Raw genomic sequence first — 21,907 nt, forward strand, 5'->3', positions numbered from 1 at the left:
TAAGAAGTTAGAGAGCGTTGATTTTCTAAGCTATTTTAGACCTACTAACTTAATTTAACTAGCTTTTTTTCTCGGCTCTTTATAAACTCTAATCGAAATATAGTAGGTAGGTATATTAAAAAAAATACAAAATATTTCACAAAATAGCCTTATCTGGTGACGGCTGGCTAATTTTCAGCCTGGCTGTCCAGCACGGAAATGCTGCTAGTATTCTTGACAAACCTCTTCGCACCGGAAAGTTCAGCGTTGGAAGACGGACGAGGTAGACAGACATCAAACGAGTCGCAGGGAGCATGGACTCAGGCGGCGCAAGACCGTGGTGTGTGGAAGTGCTTACATGAGACCTATGTCCGACAGTGGACGTCTATAATTGGTTGGTAATGATGATGATGATGATTCTTGACAATATTCCACGTGAGCATGAATTGTACAGTAATTTGATTTTGTAACATTTAAAAAAATATGTATATTTTAGACCTTTACCTATCACTATATCCACGCTCATGATTTTGTGTAGATAAATCTTCTTCTTCTATGTATATAAAAGGAAAAGCTGACTGACTGACTGACTGATCTATCAACGTAAGCTCAAACTACTGGACGTATCGGGCTGAAATTTGGCATGCAGATAGCTATTACGACGTAGGCATCCGCTAAGAAAGGATTTTTTAAAATTTAACCCCTAACGGGGTGAAACAGGGGTTTGAAATTTGTGTAGTCCACGCGGATGAAATCGCAGGGATACACTAGTTATTAATATGTAGGTATATATATAGTAGTAATATAATAATATGCTTACCAACAACTTCTAAAGGTGCGGATCGGATCTCGGTGTGGAAAGTGGGCGCATCGGCAGACACCTCGCAGCGAAACCGGCCCGCCATCGCCGGCGTCGCGTCCTGCAGCACCACGCGTCGCGCGCCTGACCGAGATATCTGTTCGGATTATCCATTTTTAATATGCATGCTCCCATAATGATATCAAAGCTTTAGCATTTTTTTATGACGCGCGATGCCCTTGCAGTGATGCGGTCGGACCACCGTGCATTGGGCGGCTGGGCCGCGTGGCTATGACCGCAATGACCAGTTAGCATTGACTTATATATTACTTCGTATGGACAGAGTTATTGAACAAACAAAATGGCACCGACTCATTGGTGCTATAGCACCAATGCAACCTCAATGACGTCTGGATTTCAAACGGGTCGTTCATTAGTATCTAAGAGGTGGCGCTGATTTATTTTATCTAAACCATGAAAAATTTGTTTGATTGACCATATCTTGTCATTTATATCGATGCCAGTTAGTTTTTCCACGAGCATAGAAGTGCGCGGATTATGCGACCGGGCGGCCCGCATTTTGGGCTCTGCAGCCTGACTGCTACGCGCTACGTCTTACAGTCGTAGCACCTATGTACAGTTTAGCCGGCAGGAAATATTGTACATCGACTTTAGAAAGAGGCTTCGTAGATTGTTATCTCTGTCACTCATACCTATGTGACGTTTTGTCGGTGCCAACGACAGAGACAACGCTCTTTACAACCGGGTAGAGCGTTGCGTTGTCTATATCTAAGGGTCGATGTGCAATATTTCCTGCCGGTTACTGCTTATAGCTCGCGTAGCGCGTAGTACGCGACAGGTAGAAATGGCAATCGGGGATTTAACGCCCCGCAGGCCGCTGCGAGCGAGAGTGGGTGACGTGCGGGTGTGCCGTTCGTTCCCCCGCCTCATACCCGATTGCCATCTCGACCAGTCGCGGACTCTGTGCGCGGGCTACCTACCTACATACCCGAACGACTGATCCACTACTATGTATAATCAAAATAATAAAAGCTTGTCCTGCCGATTTCTGTTCGTCGTCAGTCGATTTCCCACGTTAACCAAATACAATAGGTATGCTAATTGGATGGAAGACTGAATTTTCCCTTTATCCTGTCTCCGTTCCTTCGATATCAGTACGTTAAACCGTAGTGTCCCGATGTGATAGAAATGGTGCAATAAGTAAGTTCTAAATCATGCCCAAATCAATACCTCGAATTTCAGATATAAATTAAAATCTCTGCAGAAGTTTATGAAAGCAACCCTTTTTCACAACGCAACCGCACGTACGACTTTCAAAACTAATTATTTATACAAAACTTTAATCGTATTTGAGGGTGGAATTATCGTTTTGAATAGAGATTTTGAGATAAGTATAAATAATATCTAACTAATAGCTAACTATGGGCCTCATAAGAAAGCTCAGAGTCACTCAACGGGCGATAGAGAGAGCTATGCTTGGAGTTTCTCTACGTGATCAAATCAGAAATGAGGAGATCCGTAGGAGAACTAGAGTAACCGACATAGCTCAACGGGTTGCGAAGCTGAAGCGGCAATGGGCAGGGCACATAGTTCGTACAACCGATAAACGTTGGGGTCTCAAGGTGCTGGAATGGCAACCTACTGGCAACTAGATGGACGGAGGACATCAGACGAGTCGCAGGGAGCCGCTGGATCCAGGCGGCGCAAGACCGTGGCGTGTGGAAGTCCCTACAAGAGACCTATGTCCAGCAGTGGACGTCTATTGGTTGATGATGATGATGATGATAAATAATATATTTTATGAGATCAATTTTTCGACGAAATAATAGACCGTTGTTTTAAAAAATAAATTGCTATAAGCGCTAATTAATACGAAATTAATGACTTTGTTGTGGAAAGCCTGATTGATGTATTAAAATGAATATTATGCATTATTATAACGCAAATTGCGTACGTAGGTAGGTACCTTCATCCATAATTTTCCATATCTTTCGATAATAAATGTTTTTACAGTAAGTATAATTACGATATTTTCGAAATTAAATTCGTCGATCTTAAGCTTGATCATATCTGACTGCAGATTAACTACTGTGTTTGAGCAAATATTACCAAATTGTTGTTTTATAATTATAATTAATAATGTTTTTATTTCAATTAACAAAAGGATGGTTGAAGTAAAAGGAAAAAACCGACCAAGTGCGAATCAGACTCGCGCACTGAGGGTTCCGACTTCCGTAGTACAATCGCATTTTATCGACATTTTGCACGATAAATCAAAAACTACTAACTAGATCTCGTACATCTACTTACCAAGTTTCAACAGTATAGCTCTTATAGTTTCGGAAAAAAGTGGCTGTGACATACATCCAGACAGACAGACATGACGAATCTATAAGGGTTCCGTTTTTTGCCATTCGGCTACGGAACCCTAAAAAGCGGTGCTTTTACATAAAAGACTAGGTAATGCTCGCGATTTCGTCCCCGTGAAATTAGAAATCGAGGGAATTCGATGATTTTCCGGGACCAAAAGAAGGCTATATGTCTCATGCAAACTATCTCTGTAAGTAGGTACCAAATTTCATAAAACTTGGTTAAACCGATGGCTAGTTTTCTAGTTTTTGCGATAAAGGCAACTTTGAGATATCCATCCACCTAGTGGAGGGTCTTCCAACCTCTGCCTTCCAGTGCCAAGTCGCCATTCCAGCATCTTGAGACCCCAACGTCTATCGGTTTTCCGAACTTTGTGCCCTAACCATTGCTACTTTAGCTTCGCAACCCGTTGAGCTATGTCGGTTACTCTAGTTCTCTTACAGATCTCCTCATTACAGATTTGATCACATAGAGAAATTCCGAGCATAGCTCTCTCCATCGCCCGCTGAATGACTTTGAGCTTTCTTATGAGGTCAATAGTTAGCGACCATGTCTCGGATCCATATGTCATCACTGACAACACGTACTGTTCGAAAACTTTGGTATTCAAGCACTGAGGAATTTTGGACAAGAAGACATCTCGAAGCTTCCTGAACGCTGCCCAGCCGGCTTTAATTCGGCGGCTGACCTCTTTTTCGAAATTAGACCTACCTAAATGGATTGTGTGTTTTAGGTATATATTATATTCGTCTATAATTTAGAGTGCAAAGCTCCCAACGATAACCTACTGGGTGGGGCGAGACATAAGCATTAACATAAGCATTTTCGTCTTAATCATGCTCACCTGCTGAGAAGCTCTATTAAGCTCATTGTATTGAGATCTTCCAGAGTTTTTGCAATAACGACTACTTATGTCTTTTATAGCCCTGAAATTCGCCTTTGGGTTATAGAATTTTTAATAATGGATATTGGATACCTACCTAACATTATATTTTGTGAATTTTTGGGTAAGTAAAAATTTTTGTTCAATATGAACAAAGTGCGATTCGAAAACCTTGCTTGGTTAAGCCATTAGAATAGCTAGCTTTAGTTTTGTGAAGTTAATCAAAAACTTGTGCTCGTGGTCCAGCTGAGTCAACCCTTTTGGCTCGCCCGTTCATTTGTTCGTTTTGGCTCGTGGTCATCAAATTACATCAATATCACTACCCATATTATAAATCTATATATAAGAAAGTGTGTTGGTTTATTAGAGAGCGCGTGCATTGCGGTGCGGCGAGTTGCTGAACGTTTTAAAATCCGTGAATTTGAATTTAAATCTATTAAAATTGGTGCGGAATTAATTAGTTCACAGATTTTGCGGGGAAAAAACGCACGGAATTTTACCGTGGTGCGCGCTAGCTTATTCTTCAATCACGTCCGGAATGAAGAAACGACTTGACGTGATTTTTGTTTGTATATTTAAATACCTGGAGAGTGATATAGGCTACATTAACTTGTTGCGGAAAATCAAAGAATTCCAACGGGATTTTTAAAAACCTAAATCCATACGGATGAAGTCGCGGGCATCAGCTAGTATACTATATATCATACTTACATAACTGCGTCGTTGCTCTAGTGGTTAGCATGTTCGACTGCGATGACGAGGTCCTGGGTTAGATTCCCAGGTCGGGACAAAAAAAATCTGTTAAGAAAATCTTAGTACTAGTGCCAGGAGTTAGGAAGTTGCTGGTGTGTAACCCCCGTGCCTCGGAGAGCACGTAAAGCCGTCGGTCCTGCGCCTGATCTCTCTCCGATGGTGTCGGATTTCCGTCCCATCTGGCTATGACAGCGAGGGAATAGAGAGTGCACCACAGTTTGCGCACACACTTGTGCACAGTTTGCTAATCTCGGTCGGGATGACATTATTATTATTACTTACATCAACTTCAATTCCTGGCAGTGGAAAAACTCTTGTATGTGGTAGTTCTTTGGGTATGTATCGGTAGAACTCTTCCCTCCCTCGGTACCATTTCACACTATAAAGGGCCTCTTCGTCTTCGAGCTGCCAGGTGCACTCCAGTGTCACTGTCTCTCCGACCAGCACAGCACTTGGCACGTTGATTTCCAGGTTGTGGAGGCCCCGAACACCTAAACAAAAAAAAAACGTTTAGGTAATAATAATATTAAGGTGACTTAAAATCTGATTGTGACTGATACTGCACTTCTTTTCATTAGAAATTTTGGTGGGACGCTTCGGCCGTGGCTAGTTACCACCCTACCGGCAAAGCTGGCCAAGCGATTTAGTGTTTCGGTACGATGCCGTGTAGAAACCAAGGGGGTATGGATTTAATAATAACTGCCATACGCATACCCCTTCCAGGTTAGCCCGCATCCAACTTAGATTGCATCATCACTTACTACCAGGTGAGATTGCAATCAAGGGCTAACTTGTATCTAAATAAATAAATAAAGACTAGTAAATGAACCTTATGTGGAACCTTACAATACTTTTAGCTTCAAAATTATTGAATTATTCCGAAATAGAGTGTTCTTGTTTAGAAACATTTATCTAGAATTAAGAATAGGTACCACCAATAAGAATACCGTATTTGGTTGGTAAAAAATTAACAGTTACAGTACAACAGATATTCGTAACTTATTTTAGGTATTTGTGCAGCGTTCTATATTTTGGTGGCAGCCAAATAGGTAGAGTCGCAAGTCTTGTCTAAGAGAAACTAACGTGTGAATTAATTTTAAATTTTATGAATATTTTGGTATTATTTCAGCAATGTATGAACATGTAAGTGATTCTCTCAAATTGTTATATTTTTAGATTTAACTATATTACTTTGTTTTCAGGTACGTTTGTAACGATGGGGCTGGCATACAGGTCACCTATAAAAGCCCCTTAAAAAATAGATAGAAAAAAGTCTTGTCTAGGAAACAACACATTACATAGGTGGCCAAATTATTACTTGGGAAGCAAAGTAAAATTCTTAGCTGACGCGGCCCGGCTTCGCTCAGCTGTACCTAACATGTCTTAGTGGGTTTTCACGTTATAAAGAAAATCTACATACAATATCTCAAGTAAATAAAGAAATAAGTTTTTAAACAGTCAATCAGTTAAACTTTTACGTGTGTAGATTTACTGATTTAGCATAGAATATGTACTGAAGACTTAACTAAACATACCATTAATTATTATATGTGTACACTGTACAGTACATATCTGTAGTAGGTATGTGCAAGATTATGCATATGCGCCGTAGCTCGAGTCATAAAGTCATAACTCCCAAGCCATACAAGTTTGCACAGTAGCCATATAACTTAATAATTAGCTTATACGAACTAATTATAAGCCGGACACACTTGACTTTGAAACATAAACAACGCACGGCGGCTGTGCGAAGCTGAGATCGCTATAGGCTTCTTCTCAGACCGAGCGCGTTTGAAACCCTCGTAGCTTTAGTCTGTTTACCTTACCAATTTGCAACAATTATTTATTTGTCAAATAAACTGTTGACAATAAAAAAGTGACCAGATTTTGTTGTAAGTCTTCCGACCAGACACCTCCATACTAATCAATACTAGTCCATATCCATACTATTCATACTAATCCATACTAACTTTATAAATGCGAAAGTGTCTGTCTGTCTGTCTATCTGTCTGTCTGTCTGTCTGCTAGCTTTTTACAGTCCATCCGTTCAACCGGCTTTAATGAAATTTGGTACATAGATAGCTTGCATCCCGGGGAAGGACATAGGATTTATCCTGCTAAATCAAAGAGTTCCCACGGGATTTAAAAAACTGAAATCCACGCGGACGAAGTCGCGGGCACCATCTTGTTTTGAATAAAAGGCTTTTGGTCCAAGATCCCACCGCCAGACCTTATCTACTTATTTTCTGAGTAACAAAATGTGTTGCAATGTGCTTTAATATCTCTTTATACTATAGTATACGTGACAGTTCGAGATTGCAATCGGGGTATGAGATGGGGTGGGGATGCTGTGCGGGTGTGCGGGGTGTTTCCTCTGCGATGGTCATATCGACCTGTTGCTATAATACAAGTGTACAACAACTCCTAACAACAGCTGAAATAAACACAAAACCGACGAAGCATAAAGTGAATACATCTCCAAATTTCCCCTGAAAAATGAAAACTATTTTCAATTTAATTGAGTCGACTACTCTCTGTAAGTTGAGCTGTACACTACAATATATTATAAAAGCCACTAATTGCACCCATTTCAAAACCGAGTCATAGACAAGGCTTTTTCGTTAGCAGCCTAGTTTACTACTTAACCTACATAATATTTGGGACGGAATTCATCATTATAGTACCTATTCTTCATTATATAAAAATCTATCTTTTGATTTTTGCGCTTAACACAAGTAACGACTAGGAGTTTCTTGGTACGTATTATGAACCCAGCCCAAATACGCAGTGTTTAAAGTCAACCGCATTTTATGATAGTGTTTTTATACACTTCAATTTTAAATATGTAGGTACCTACATATCGAAAAATATAATTATTATTTGGCTGAAATAAAGAATTCAATTAAAATCTTTCTTAGTAAGTTCCTTACGAGTAGGTAGGTATATTGGGAGATAAGAAATCTAAAACTTCCTTCTCATTGTATTTGATATACTTAAGTAGAAAGCACCTTGAAAATCTTTTCTTTCACGATTTTTGTGAAAACTCTTCATTAGCCTTTACAAGATCTTGCTCCTTTTTCTTAAGAAAAAGGAGGCTCTTATGGAGGACACTTATCATTGAAAAGAAGGTTCTAATTAAAATCCCTTGTTTTGGCGAAGATCACATTATACTTAGTCTCTTTACACACTGCAACCGAGCCTAATCCGATCCGACTCCAAAAAATTCACATCTAGAAAATTCTAATTGAATCCGCATGTCAATTATTTTACACTGCATCGATGGAGGCTGCTTGCATAATCTTGCCCTTATTTGGATCGGACACAATGCACAAGCATTTATACAAGTGATATTGTGCTTAATTCAAGGCAACCCCTATACAAATAGTAGGTACCTTCCTACTACGGCTTGTTCGGATCGAGAATTGTCGGATTCGGATCGGATTCAGTGTGTAAAGAGCCTTCGGCAACCGCTACAGCCTATTTGCAGATCATTGATCACTATATACTTAGTAGGTACGTACCAAGTAGGTACAATTTTTTTTTTTTAATAAAGAATATTAGCCAATTTAAATGACTAATATTCCCCTTTCCTCTCCAATTAAGCGTCAGGCTTGTGCTAGGAGTAGGTGCGACAATAGTGCTACGGGCGGGATTTGAACCGACCGACCTTTCGGTTTTCAGTCCACTCCTATACCGGTTGAGCTATTGAGGCTCAAATTAAGTAGGTACCTAGCTTTATTTCCCTGTAGATACTTTTTATAAAGGATATAGATAAGTAAACCTACTACATATTATGTATAATGCATACATTTTAAGCTCTCACTCGCCATTTTAACTTTATGTGTCAATTGTCATGTCAAAAGTACGATTTTAGTCCTTATTTTAAAGGTGAACCGTGAGATCATGTCAGTTGACACATTGATATAAAATGGCGACTGAGTTCTCATTTTCTACGGACTATAGATATTAATAAAATTCAACCTACGCACTGTTTCAAATTAAATTGGAACTTGGTACCTATTTAAAAGCAAAATCTTGTTGGTTAAATCTCGGTACAACTTGTGTAAATAATTACAAAATTAGAGACTACGAAGATCAATCACTTAGCACTGAAGCTAAATATTGATGATGTAGGATCCTGCCCCACTTTCCGACGAGATTTACCTACCTTCTACCCACTAACCCTCACTCCGAAATACTCGTACACTTTGGTACTCAACGTTGATTAATAATGTTTAGAAACTATGAAGCTTTAAAAAATATCGTTTTGGGATGCAATAGTAGAAACCATATCCATAAATCAAGTTTGTAATTCAACATGCTTTTAGTGTATGGCTACTAAATAATTATACGTCTAGATGATCTATACTATTACTCAATATTTTTTTTCTCTATTCTATTCTAAGGACGAAAGTAACATTCAGGATTCATATCAGGGTCATGAAAAAGATACTACTATACGGATCAAAAGTAACACCGTAAATAGTATCCATTTATAGGTAAAAAACGTAATTTAAGAATAATTTCATTTTGTTTCATAAATTACGAAAAATAATATACAGCTACCTACTTAGTTTATCTTTGACTTCTTGAGGTCGACTATTTTTATCAGTATTTTATTTGTACAGACATGCTTATACTACCTACTAGCAAAAGACAATTCATATTTTGTATTAGTATCGGGATTTGTGTTTTTCCTAGGACCAATTTTTAGGGATAGGTACGTTACTTTTTAACCCTACAGAGATATTTGTGTAGATTAAACTAATTATTCAAAAACGATTTTATGGACAGAAACACTTGCTTTCTAATAGTTATGGCCGGTAATAACGGACCGAATGAACGACTATGACCCAAAAGCCTGCCTATTCCCGTTTTCATCGTATTCAATAAAATTCATTTCAGATGGTCGTTTAATAATATCTTTATTGAAACCGGGACAGCAGTGGCCGTAGGCGATATTATACCTACGATAATCTTACATATCCATACTAATATTATAAAAGCAAAAGTGTGTCTGTCTGTCTGTCTGCTAGCTTTTCACGGCCCAACAGTTCAACCGATTTTAATGAAATTTGGTACAGAGTTAGTTTACATCCCGGGGAAGGACATAGGCTACTTTACGGCATTTTTATCCCGGAAAATTGAAGAGTTCCTACGGGATTTTAAAAAACCTAAATCCACGCGGACGAAGTCGCGGGCATCGTCTAGTATGAAATAATACTTTCACTAACTTTTAATATCAAGTAGAATTCATTTATAAAATTTCACCCGTTTTAAATTTTAATAAGAATTCATACTTTTTAATTTAATAATCTTTTTAATATTTAAAACCGCCAAATGGTGCAGCCATATTATTTCAGTTACGTAATAGTTTTAGTTAGGCACTTTTAGTGCTCCGTATCCAAAGGATGCTAGACGGGACCCTAAAATCCGCTGACTGTCTGACTGTCTTAGGTGGCTCTTCCAACATCAATGGTACAAAAGGTTTTTTTTTTAAATCTTTATTTTTGTGGGACTTTTGTCCGACACGGATTTACAAAAGGTTATTTGCATACTACTGGTAATTGATCACACATACTACACATAATATCTACGAGTAGTATATCTCTTTTCTATTATACAGGAGATTGCTTGCTTGATAATTGTTTTTTTAGGGGTTAGATTATAAAGATTTAGATCATTAAGTAAGATTTAAGTTACCAACCACATAGGTAGATAGTTAGGTGGGATCGTAGTAGGATCGAGTACCTACTTAAACACCTCATTGGATGCTCTTTGATTTGATTGTATTGTTGATCCGAGTCGGCGGCTCATGACTATAATTCTCCTAAAAGTCCTAAATCTTGTTCATTTTATGGTTTATCTGTCTTTAATATGAATCAAACAATACCAGTACTAAACTACAGAACAATTCACGTAAAAACAAGCGAAATAGAGTGGTCTACAATGTACCGCGATCAATCACTCAGCTACGGCTGGATATTGATGACTCTGGACTCGAAAACCACCGTCCGCCTCGCGGTACAATGGGTGCACACTTAATCAATTAATATTGATGGCTAAGTTATGCTATCCTGGATATATAAGACCTGGATAGTGACATGGGCTACTTTTTATCTCGGAAAATCAAAGATTTCCCACTGGATTTTAAAAACCTGATTCCACGCGGATGAAGACGCAGGCATCAGCTAGTTAATAATATAAATAGACTGGTTTAATATTGGAAACATAGTACTTTGAATTAACATGTCCTACAAATAATAGAAGTGGGTCGAAACTGATTAACAAGAAGATATAGTACTTAGCTACTAGTAACTAGGAAATCAGAATTAGTTATGTAACAAGTTTCAAACTAATCCCACAATTCAATATGAGTTAAACTCGATTTGATAGATTCGCTTATATAGTTATAAATGAAGATGATAAGGGATGATTTATGCTAACACGTGGCGGGCGCGGGCCGTGTCATGTACGAGTCATCCCTGAAGCATAAAATGTACTAAGCGTTTCAAATATGAAAACTATCGGCAAGGTAGCCTAGGTACTTCGTATCGTAACTCTTGATTTCTTCGTTCGTATCTATCAAACGTATAAAGAAAACTTGCAAATAAAAGAATTACAGACCTGCAACAAAATTGTCTTTATTGTTATCTTTATGGTTCCGTACCTCAAAAGGAAAAAAGGAACCCTTACAGGATCACTTTGTTGCCTGTCCGTCTGTCCGTCGTGTATGTCAAGAAAACCTATATGGTACTTCCCGTTGACCCAGAATCATGAAATTTGGTAGGTAGGTAGGTCTTATAGCACAAGTAAAGGAATAAATAAAAAACCGTGAATTTTTGGTAAAAAAAAACAGAAAATGTGTTCATGAACACATAATTATTATTTTCAATTTTCAAAGTAATATAACTATACTAAGTAGGGTATCATATGAAAGGGCTTTACATGTATATTCTGAAACAAATTTTTATTTATTTTGATGCATAATAGTTTTTGATTTATCGTGTAAAATGTCGAAAAAATACCAGAACACGAAACCCTCGGTGTGCGAGTCTGACTCTCAATTGGCTGTTTTTTAGAATAATTTGAATTTCGAATTTAGTTAGTATTCACAGCGTGTAGTCATCATTGATCATCTATGCGATCATCATTATTAATTTTATCATTGATGTTGGAATTCCCCAATTTTATTATTAGCAGAGTATTTATGTTTACACAGGACTTTTAATAAGAAAATTAAACGTTCAATCTAAAAAGAAATAATTCATGCTTCAAATATAATCAAATCATACTTAGTAATATTTCTTTAATTTCTGCGAAAGAACTCTTCATAAAAAACTTCTTTGAGGCCTTCTTTATTTTATTTTAGATAGCTTTGACTTTATTACATTCTTTATTTTAATAATAAAATAAGTATTCTTACTTTATGAGAAAAATATTGTTTTGATTACATACATCTTTTCTATGAATTCTGATAATTTGATTATAATATTAAATTACATTCCAGTCCAGCTCTTTATTAAATTACATACAAGTCTAGAGAAAGTTGCCTTCCATGCGAGTTGATTTTTCATAAGATCAAAACGTATAAGTATTGAGTACGCCCGCGGGATGTTTGACGTATAGTCCGCGACAAGTCGAGATGGCAACCGTGGTATGAGGCGGAGGGACGTCCCGAAAACTCACACGTAACTCGCGCCGCGCTCGTCCGCACCGGGTTAGCGTGGGGGGTGTCGCACACCCGCGTGCGAGGCGTTCCCTCCCCGATTGCCTGATTTCAACCTGTCGCGTACTATACCTACCTCTTTGGCAGCTCAAAGCAAAATAAGACAACAATAAGTATGACACTTGATTTTTTTTTAATATTAATGGCGGCCATTTTGAAATTTTCTTTTGTTGATGTAGCGGCAATAGAAATACAGATTCTGTGAAAATTTCGACTCTACCTATTACGGCTCAGGAGATACAGCCCGCTGATAGACCGACGAACGGACGGACGGACAGCGGCGACTTAGTAATGGGCTCCCGTTGGCATCCTTCGGATACAGAACCCTGAAAAGCGTTGACTTTTAAAAACAGTTTTTAAAAACGCTGGTCAGAGAACGTCAGTTTTCTTCGATTTAGGTACCTACTAAGCTTGTGAGTCAACTAAGAAAAAACCGGCCAAGTGCGAGTCAGGCTCGCGCACTGAGGGTTCCGTACTACAGTCGTATTTTTTCGACATTTTGCACGATAAGTAATTCAAAAACTATGACGCATAAAAATAAATAAAAATCTGTTTTAGAATGCACAAGTGAAGACCTTTCATATGATACCCCACTTGATATAGTTATCTTACTTCGAAAATTGAAAATAAAAATTATTAATTCATGACCACAATTTAATTTTTTTTATGTGATGTAACCACAAATTCACGGTTTTCAGATTTTTCCCCAAATGTCAGCTATAAGACCTACCTACCTGCCAAATTTCATGATTCTAGGTCAACGGGAAGTACCCTGTAGGTTTCTTGACTGACAGACAGACAGACAGACAGACAGACAACAAAGTGATCTTATAAGTGATTCCATTTTTCCTTTTGAGGAACCCTAAAAACCATAGATAAAACATCAGCATCATCATAATCAACTCGTTGCCGGCTCACTAGTGAGCACGGGTCTCCTCTCAGAATGAAGCTGTGATAGCCTATAGTGGTCCGAGGTTCCTGGACACGCACCTCTAACTTTTTCGGAGCTAGGTGTGTGCGTTTTAAGCAATTAAATATCACTTACTAGTTGCTTTAACAGTAAAGGAAAACATCGAGGGGAAACCTGCATGCCTGAGAGTTCTCCATAATGGTCTCAAAGGTGTGTGAACTCTGCCAATCCACAGTTGGCCAGTGTGGTAGACTATGGCCAAAACCTTCACATAGATAAAATATCTATCAATAATTGCAATGTCTTATCTAAGAGTCACTGTAATTTCATTTGATTTCACCTGTTCTAGTCTTCTATAACAACAGATTCATTATAATAGAGATGGTTCTAAAGTCAGGCAAGCGACAACAGTGTTAAATTACACTTGAATGAACAAAATTAAGTGAACAAGTACAGTAGTGTCGCGCAGAACATCTGAGTTTATAACAATTGCCACTCAAGTCGGGGCGAAAATTGTTAGTTTCCTGTCTATGAGAGATACAAATGACATTGTAACGACTTCGACCGAGACGAATATTGTTCTCATTTGAGCGGAGATGAAAATTTGCCGTCCCATATTTACATGTTCATTTTGTTCTATACTCCCAGTTCCGATGCACATTTACGAAATAATGTATGAGGCATTAATCAATAATCCATTTCCCGTATTATAAAATGTAATCACAGGAGATTTCACTTTATGATAGATCGTAAAGCGTTTTCACGGCGCATGTAAAATCGCGATATTTTCACGTGTCACTTGAAATCAAATTTGACGCTTGATCGAGCCGGGCTATTTAATATACTCACTGAATAATTTGATATATCGTGAGAAAAGTACAGTGCGGGATCAAAGTACTGTACCTATTAATAAAATAGATTTCTAAATATTTTTACTTTTCGCTATCTCTGTTGAACGCCTGCATATTCCTAAATGGCGGTGACGCCATTTTGTGTGTCTATGCGCATACGTTCCAGATAATAATTTGAATCATTTAATATACTTACTTAAAAACCAGATGATGACTTTGCTGCGTCTTTGATTTTTCACAAAAATCCTAGAAATACAAAGGCGGGCATATGCGAGCATAATATACTAGTTTTGTATAATCCATTAAAATATATTATACTTTTTTAATAAAAGTTCACTTGCTTTGTAAAATTGTAGCATTTTCTCGTGCGATTTCATATCAAGTTTAACGCTTGATCGAACTGAGCTGTTTTATTCGTATAATATATTCATTGAAAAGTTAACGACAGCGACGGCGAGAAAAATCCAGACAATTTTTATTCCATTTTCACAATAGAGTTTAAATGCACCAATTAAGAAATTATAACAGATACAGCTGCTGGCTTGAAATAAATCTGTAAGCTCACCGATTTTGTGAATAAATACTATTAAGTAGCAAAAGTTTTAATGTGATTACCCGTTATGCTGAATCCGTATCCAAATATCCGTAAAAGTCAGAGAAACCTACATAGCTCAACGGGTTGCGAAGCTGAAGTGGCAATGGGCATTGGGCAGAGCACATCGTTCGAATAAAACCGATTGGTAGACGCTGGGGTACTAAGGTGCTATAATGCAGCTTCCAATGCTGTGTTTACCGGTAAGAGGTCGCCATTCTAACACCTTGGGACCCCAACCTAACTTATGCATAAGTTATAACTGAACTGCAATGTAACTTATACCTAACATAACTCGCGGCAGAGAGTAATATACATCAACCTTTAGAAGGAGATAGGAGATTTGTAAACATTGTCTTTGTCGTTGAGACCTACAAAACGTCATATAGGTACGAGTGACAGAGACAACGTTCTACATAGCCGAAATGTCATTCTAACTAAAGGCCGATGTACATTACTTTCTGCCGCGTACTGTATGTGGATTTACCATTCATTTTCACATACATTTTGACGATCTATAGTAGCTACCTAGATTTGACTTTACGATACTTTGCCGAGCACTCTCGCCGGGTGTGTGAAATAGCGCTAATCTCACGTGTCACCCGAAATGAAATTTGACGCTTGATTGAGCGGAGTTATTTAATTTATTCAATTATTCATCGAATAACTTGACGGTTACGTTAGAATGTTTACATGAATTTGCTTATTTTTAACTCCTAAATTAATAAAACAATGCAAATAAAACAACTCAAGCAACTGGGCCTAAAACCTGATTTTGCAATGTTTATAACGTAAACCCTCATTTATGAAAATGGTTGTCGTACATTTTGAAAATTATCTATGCTGGTTTCATGATCGGGTGATCATCAAACCGGCATGCATTCAAATATTAAAACTCAAATCAAATATTTTGTTTCTGTTTTGTTATTATTGAATTATTTATTACTAGCTGATCCCCGCCGCTTCTTCCGCGTGTATATAATATAGCCTATGTCACTCAGGAATAATGTAGCTCTCTATTGGTGAAAGAATTTTCAAAATCGGTTCAGTAGTTCAAGAGATTACCCCCTACAAACAAACTTAACGACATTACCTCTTTATAATATTTTATATATATATATAATATATAATATATAGTATAGATATACGTCGGCAAAAAATATATACTAGTATAAAATTATACTTACCCTATCGCCTATAATATTCAAATAGAAAGCATAGCCTTTATTAGCCAGCCAGCTTAATTATCCATTCGATCCTACGCATCGATTCAATACAGTACAGTTAGTACAAGATTGAACAATGCATTTATCGTTTATCGTTTCGTTTACTCCTCACGGTCAATGTTTACGTATTGTCCGGCAGTATGAGTTGGCCATAACAGTCAGTATTGGACTCATCGAGTAAAAGAAATAGTAAACGTGATGGTCCAACTCTCGCCACAATTTGTCTCTCTTACACGTTCGCAAAAAAAGAGGGACAGATATACGCTGCCATTTTGTTGAGTTTGGCATTTATTATTTCGTTTATTGACGTTTTTGACAGATTGACAATGACAGATTGACAGCGTGACAATGACAAACAAGTGACAGTCCACCACTTAGTCTATGGTGTGTGTGTCTATGGTAATTTGTCTAAGATCACTAAAAACCTCAAGAAACTTGTGTCCAGAGCCAAATTTTCATCAGATTAAAAAAAAAGTTACCGCTTTCTAGTCTGTTACTCTGTCATTGTCAGTAAAAAAATAAATCAAAACAAACCAACGAAACCAACATAACCTTTTATCATAACTGAAACTGAGAGTTGAGACTGAAACAAACGGAACAATCGCTTTAGTTTTAACTAGAAAACTGAAGTTTTACTGATTATTAGGTATATATTATTGTACGTAATACAACTTTGTAGAAACAACTTCGACAAGGAAGCTGACAGAAAAATACAGCTGGGCTGGGCAGCATTTGGAAAATTGCGTCAAGTCTTCAATTCGTCGATACCCCAAAGCCTAAAGACGAAAGTCTTTAATGAATGTGTCCTACCTGTGATGACGTATGGTGCTGAAACGTGGACACTGACAGTTGGCCTTGTCCACAAGTTCAAAGTCGCTCAGCGGGCTATGTTGGGTAACTCTGAGGGACAAAATCCGTAACAACGAAATCCGTTGGATGACCAGAGTGACTGACATAGCCCAACGAATTAGAAATCTGTACTGGCAGTGGGCAGGCCACGTCTGCCGCAGAACCGATGGGGCAGACGTGTTCTGAAGTGGAGACCGCGTATCAGCAAGCGCAGTGTGGGACGACCTCCAACCCGCTGGACTGACGACCTTAAGTAAGTTTACTCTCTCTCTTCGGATCACGCTCACATAATGTACTAATTACTAGGTAATACAAATCTCTTGATCTGAATTCTGACACATAGACAAGTGGCCAGGTTTGAAGAGTATAGTTAAATCATAACATAACTTCATATGTACCTACCTACTTAAATAATTACTGTCTACTAGGTACCTAGCATTAAATGAGTTCAAAAAGGGCTGAGCCATCATTAATAATTATATTTGTTAGAACAGTTTTGACTACTGACCGCTTGATAAATGACAACACATTTTAGACATAATCTTGTGGTACACTGAAGTTAAAGTTGCAATAAAACATCTAGGTTCTTTGTTTAAGACATGTAATTAAGTTCGGGACCTTGAGTTTGAGCTGTATTTTAGTGTATGTATAAAGGTTATCTGTCTATCTATCTGCTGGCTTTTTACAGCTCATCCGTTCAACCAATTTTGACAAAAGGTACAAAGATCTTTCATCCTGGGGATGGATATAGCCTATTTTTAAATAAACTAGGCTCTGAAAATCGAACAGTTCCCACAAGATAAATGAAGTTGCGAGTATAAATTATTTAGTGTGGAGCTTTGTTACATGCTGGAGAAGGAGATAGGCTACTTTTACCCTTTAAATCAGCGCGGATAAAGTCACGGGCATCATCTACTTATTAATTAATATTATAAATAAAACTTAGACCTCATTAAGATAGATAGTAAAATAAGAAGAATAGTTCTTGTCTAATTAGCAATTTAAAAAATTAAAGATCAATAATTTCTATTTTTTCAGTGATAACTGTGGACCAGTTAGTTACGTTATGTTAACAGCCTGTGAATGACCACACCACCTGCCTAATCCACTTTGTTAGAAGAATGCAAGTTGATTTTGCTGCATCAAGACTACACTCTACAGAATCCTCATAAGTCATCTAAGTGCAGTAACACTGCGCAACAAACTACAGTTTTATAACAATATAAAAATTTAATAGTAAATAAAATGTTTTTTGTCTCTGCTTTTCTATTATGAACATAGTGTTTTTATAGCTAGTCATGCCATAAGATTCTTTTATAGGCATTTTAATTCATACCTACATACAACGGGCTAGCTTTTGAGACTTGCCACCTTGATGGAGAAAAGAAGAGGAGATAGGGACGTTCCGGAGTCTCTGGATTCATCCATACGAAACGTGAGTGAGTCTCTGGCTGAAGGAGTGAAGGGGTTGACTTACCCCGCCGCCCCCTACCGAGGCCGTTTTAAGTCAATGACAATTTTATCAAAATTAAAAATCATTTAAAAAAGTATACATCCCCGGCGGAAAATCACTCCTTCCAAGGGAATGATTTCCCTCCCCTCCCTTTTACCTCAGCTACCCCCATCAAGGCTGCACGTTTCAAAATGTTCATACAAATAAACAAAATTGAAAATTGCCTGTTACGTTCTCAATAAGCTCATAATTAAAAAAATTGTGAGCTAATCTTTGAAGTGTTGAACCGATTTTGATGAGACTTGGTGCACAAACAGTTGGGGACAGTGTGGCTAATTCTGTTAGACGAGGTCTAAATCTATTGCTATCCTTTTCTGCAGTGCAGGGAGCTTATGAAAGGAACAGCAATACACATAAACCTGTCATTTTAATTTAGTTTTGATCATAGAATCCCGGAAATATCCAGGCAGGCAAATTCCAGGATACTTTTTAACTATTATTAGTATCATCTGAAAACTTACTTTTTTTAGGATGAAATAAAACAAATTAAATTCTTTTGTTTAAATTTAAATTAGATACTATAAGTAGGTAGGTATGCGTATAAGTATTTTACATCAGCTGTAAAATTCATAAGGTGTATTTAAGTAGGTACATCATAAACAGTTCAAATTATATAGGTATTCTACAAGTCTGATGACCCCCAGGTTAGTTGCAGTCTTGACTCTTGAATTAAGTTAGGTTCTAGTGGCCCTAGCTTAGGTAGCTGGAAGATAGGCAACATAATCTGGTAAGTATAGGTTAGGTACCATAGATGATCTGCAACCTGAAAATAATAATTTATTTTAGAAAAATACTTAATATAATAAGCTAGCTAAATTTGGTAGGTAGGTCCATTTCATACAAAATTTTACTAACTTATACCCTTCTATACTAGATTGTGCCCGCGATTTTGTCCGCGAGGACTACACAAATTTCAATTAGATAGATCAGTCAGTCAGCTTTTCCTTTTTTATATATAGATAAATTAAGTACCTACTTTCTTGTTTGTGAATGGATGCAAGTAATGGTAGGTAGTAGGTAGGTATTTTCTGTTATTGTATGTATGTTTCTTAATATACCTGGTAGGTAGGTACCTACCTAGGTTTCTATTCTGGTGAAAAAATGGGTTGATTTTATCAGATGTAGGTACCAACTTATATGTATAATTGAATCATAAATTAATGTAAGTAGGCACCTACTTAGTAGGAAATTTGAGCCACACGTTTGATGTACCTACCCATAAGGCTTAGAATAATATTATGTAGGTATTAGGTACCTAGGTATAGGTAGGTAATAAATTGTGCATATCTTACCTTTGCCTCAATGATCAAGGTGTGACATACTCTTTGTGATCGATCTTACAACGCTACAAGTAAATGCATTCTGCGAGCTATATGTATGGATGGCTATCGCTGCACAAAATGATTCATCCGAGATGCACTATTATCATTATCTATCATTTTAGCCTGTGGATGTCTGTCTTCTACATCCAGTCATCGCTGCACAAAATGATTCATCCGAGATGCACTATTATCATTATCTATCATTTTAGCCTGTGGATGTCTGTCTTCTACATCCAGTCATCGCTGCACAAAATGATTCATCCGAGACGCACTATTATCATTATCTATCATTTTAGCCTGTGGATGTCTGTCTTCTACATCCAGTCATCGCTGCACAAAATGATTCATCCGAGATGCACTATTATCATTATCTATCATTTTAGCCTGTGGATGTCTGTCTTCTACATCCAGTCTTGAGGCATCCTCATTCAGCCACTTCACGTTAGGTACCTACTCTATAATATGAACGGTCCATCGGTCGGTACCCCACTAGGTACTTGTGTGCTGTGGTACCAAATCTCAACTCGGTAGGAACGCAGGCATGGATTGTTCACTGCCACTTCAACTTGCTGGGTGGTTTCGACTATGTGAGAACCTGTTTCTTTGACGGATGCTCAACCCAGTACGACAGGCATGGATTGTTCACTGCCACTTCAACTTGCTGGGTGGTTTCGACTATGTGAGAACCTGTTTCTTTGACGGATGCTCAACCAAGTACGACAGGCATGGATTGTTCACTGCCACTTCAACTTGCTGGGGGGTTTCGACTATGTGAGAACCTGTTTCTTTGACGGATGCTCAACCCAGTACGACAGGCATGGATTGTTCACTGCCACTTCAACTTGTTGGGGGGTTTCAACTATGTGAGAACCTGTTTCTTTGACGGATGCTCAACCCAGTACGACAGGCATGGATTGTTCACTGCCACTTCAACTTGCTGGGGGGTTTCGACTATGTGCTGTTTCTTTGACGGATGCTCAACCCAGTACGACAGGCAAGGATTGTTCACTGCCACTTCAACTTACGGGGGGGTTTGGGCTATGTGAGAACCTGTTTCTTTGACGGATGCTCAACCCAGTACGACATGCATGGATTGTTCACTGTCACTTCAACTTGCTGGAGGGTTTGGGCTATGTGAGTACCTGTTTCTTTGACCGATACACTGCGCACATCACAAATTACGCCGCTGAACCAAATTTAAGTTACACAATCACGACGGTTAGCTTTGACTACCTTCCCAAACATTCTCCTTGCCTCCGTGGGCAAATTAAGGCATTTCACTTATTAAATTTCATCATTTTGTTTAATTATCAATAAGCTTTCACGCTTCTCTCACCGAGTATTTTTTGGTGAGTTACAATTCGACTGTCGACTCGTATCCATAAGCGAAAATGACGTCATTTACTAGTTTTAGGACGTCAAACTTAGGACTCGTACTGCCAAATTACTCGATATTGGTATTGGTGTAGGTAAACGCAAACCATTCTCGATGGTGACGTAGTTATATGGTAATTGGTATCGTAAAGTTGAAAGCTATACTCGCAAACACTCGATCATCTTTAGTTCGCAATATTTCCGCTGTGTCGCTGCCTGTAGATGTATGGAAACAGTCGATTTCGAGATTGGTATTTTTAAAACTATAAAATCTTATACTAACTGTACAGCTGTATTCGCGGTAGATTACACTTTATGTTAGGCCGTACGGCCGTAAAGCTCGCCTGCCGCGAGAAATTGTGATATTTTCAGGTGTCACTCGTAATCAAATTAGAAACTTGATTGGCCCTAGCTATTTAATTTATCCCTTGTATAATTTGTCACAATATCTATACTACACTAAAATTTAAGAGTCTGTCTGCATGGGCTAATCTTGAGAACGATTGAACCTATTTTGACTGAACTTTCACAGATAAGCAGAGGATTAATCAAGGAGTAGGTAACATGGACTACTTTTTTAATCGACTTTCAAAAAAGGTTGTGTTTTTCGTTCTATATACACCGAAATCTCCGAGTTTTCTGAGCCTATTTGAGTAATTTTTTTAGTCGATAGAGAAACATTGCGACATTGTCCCATAAAAAGAGACCCGTGTTCTGTAGTAAACCGGCGCGGCGA

At 38.0% G+C, this 21,907-nt stretch overlaps 1 protein-coding gene across 1 annotated transcript in view; it reads right to left on the reverse strand.

Moving 5' to 3' along the window:
• The window catches only part of LOC117982399 (uncharacterized), a 52,189-nt gene that overhangs the window by 15,145 nt on the left and 15,137 nt on the right, over positions 1-21,907 (reverse strand). The window contains exons 3-4 of the mRNA XM_034968754.2: positions 5,088-5,296; positions 800-935 (exon numbers count right to left, since the gene is read on the reverse strand). Coding sequence (XP_034824645.1) covers positions 800-935; positions 5,088-5,296 — 345 coding nt within the window. The remainder of the gene's footprint in view (positions 1-799; positions 936-5,087; positions 5,297-21,907) is intronic.

The sequence above is a fragment of the Maniola hyperantus genome, chromosome 5 (genome assembly GCF_902806685.2).
Source record: "Maniola hyperantus chromosome 5, iAphHyp1.2, whole genome shotgun sequence".
NCBI lineage: Eukaryota > Metazoa > Arthropoda > Insecta > Lepidoptera > Nymphalidae > Maniola > Maniola hyperantus.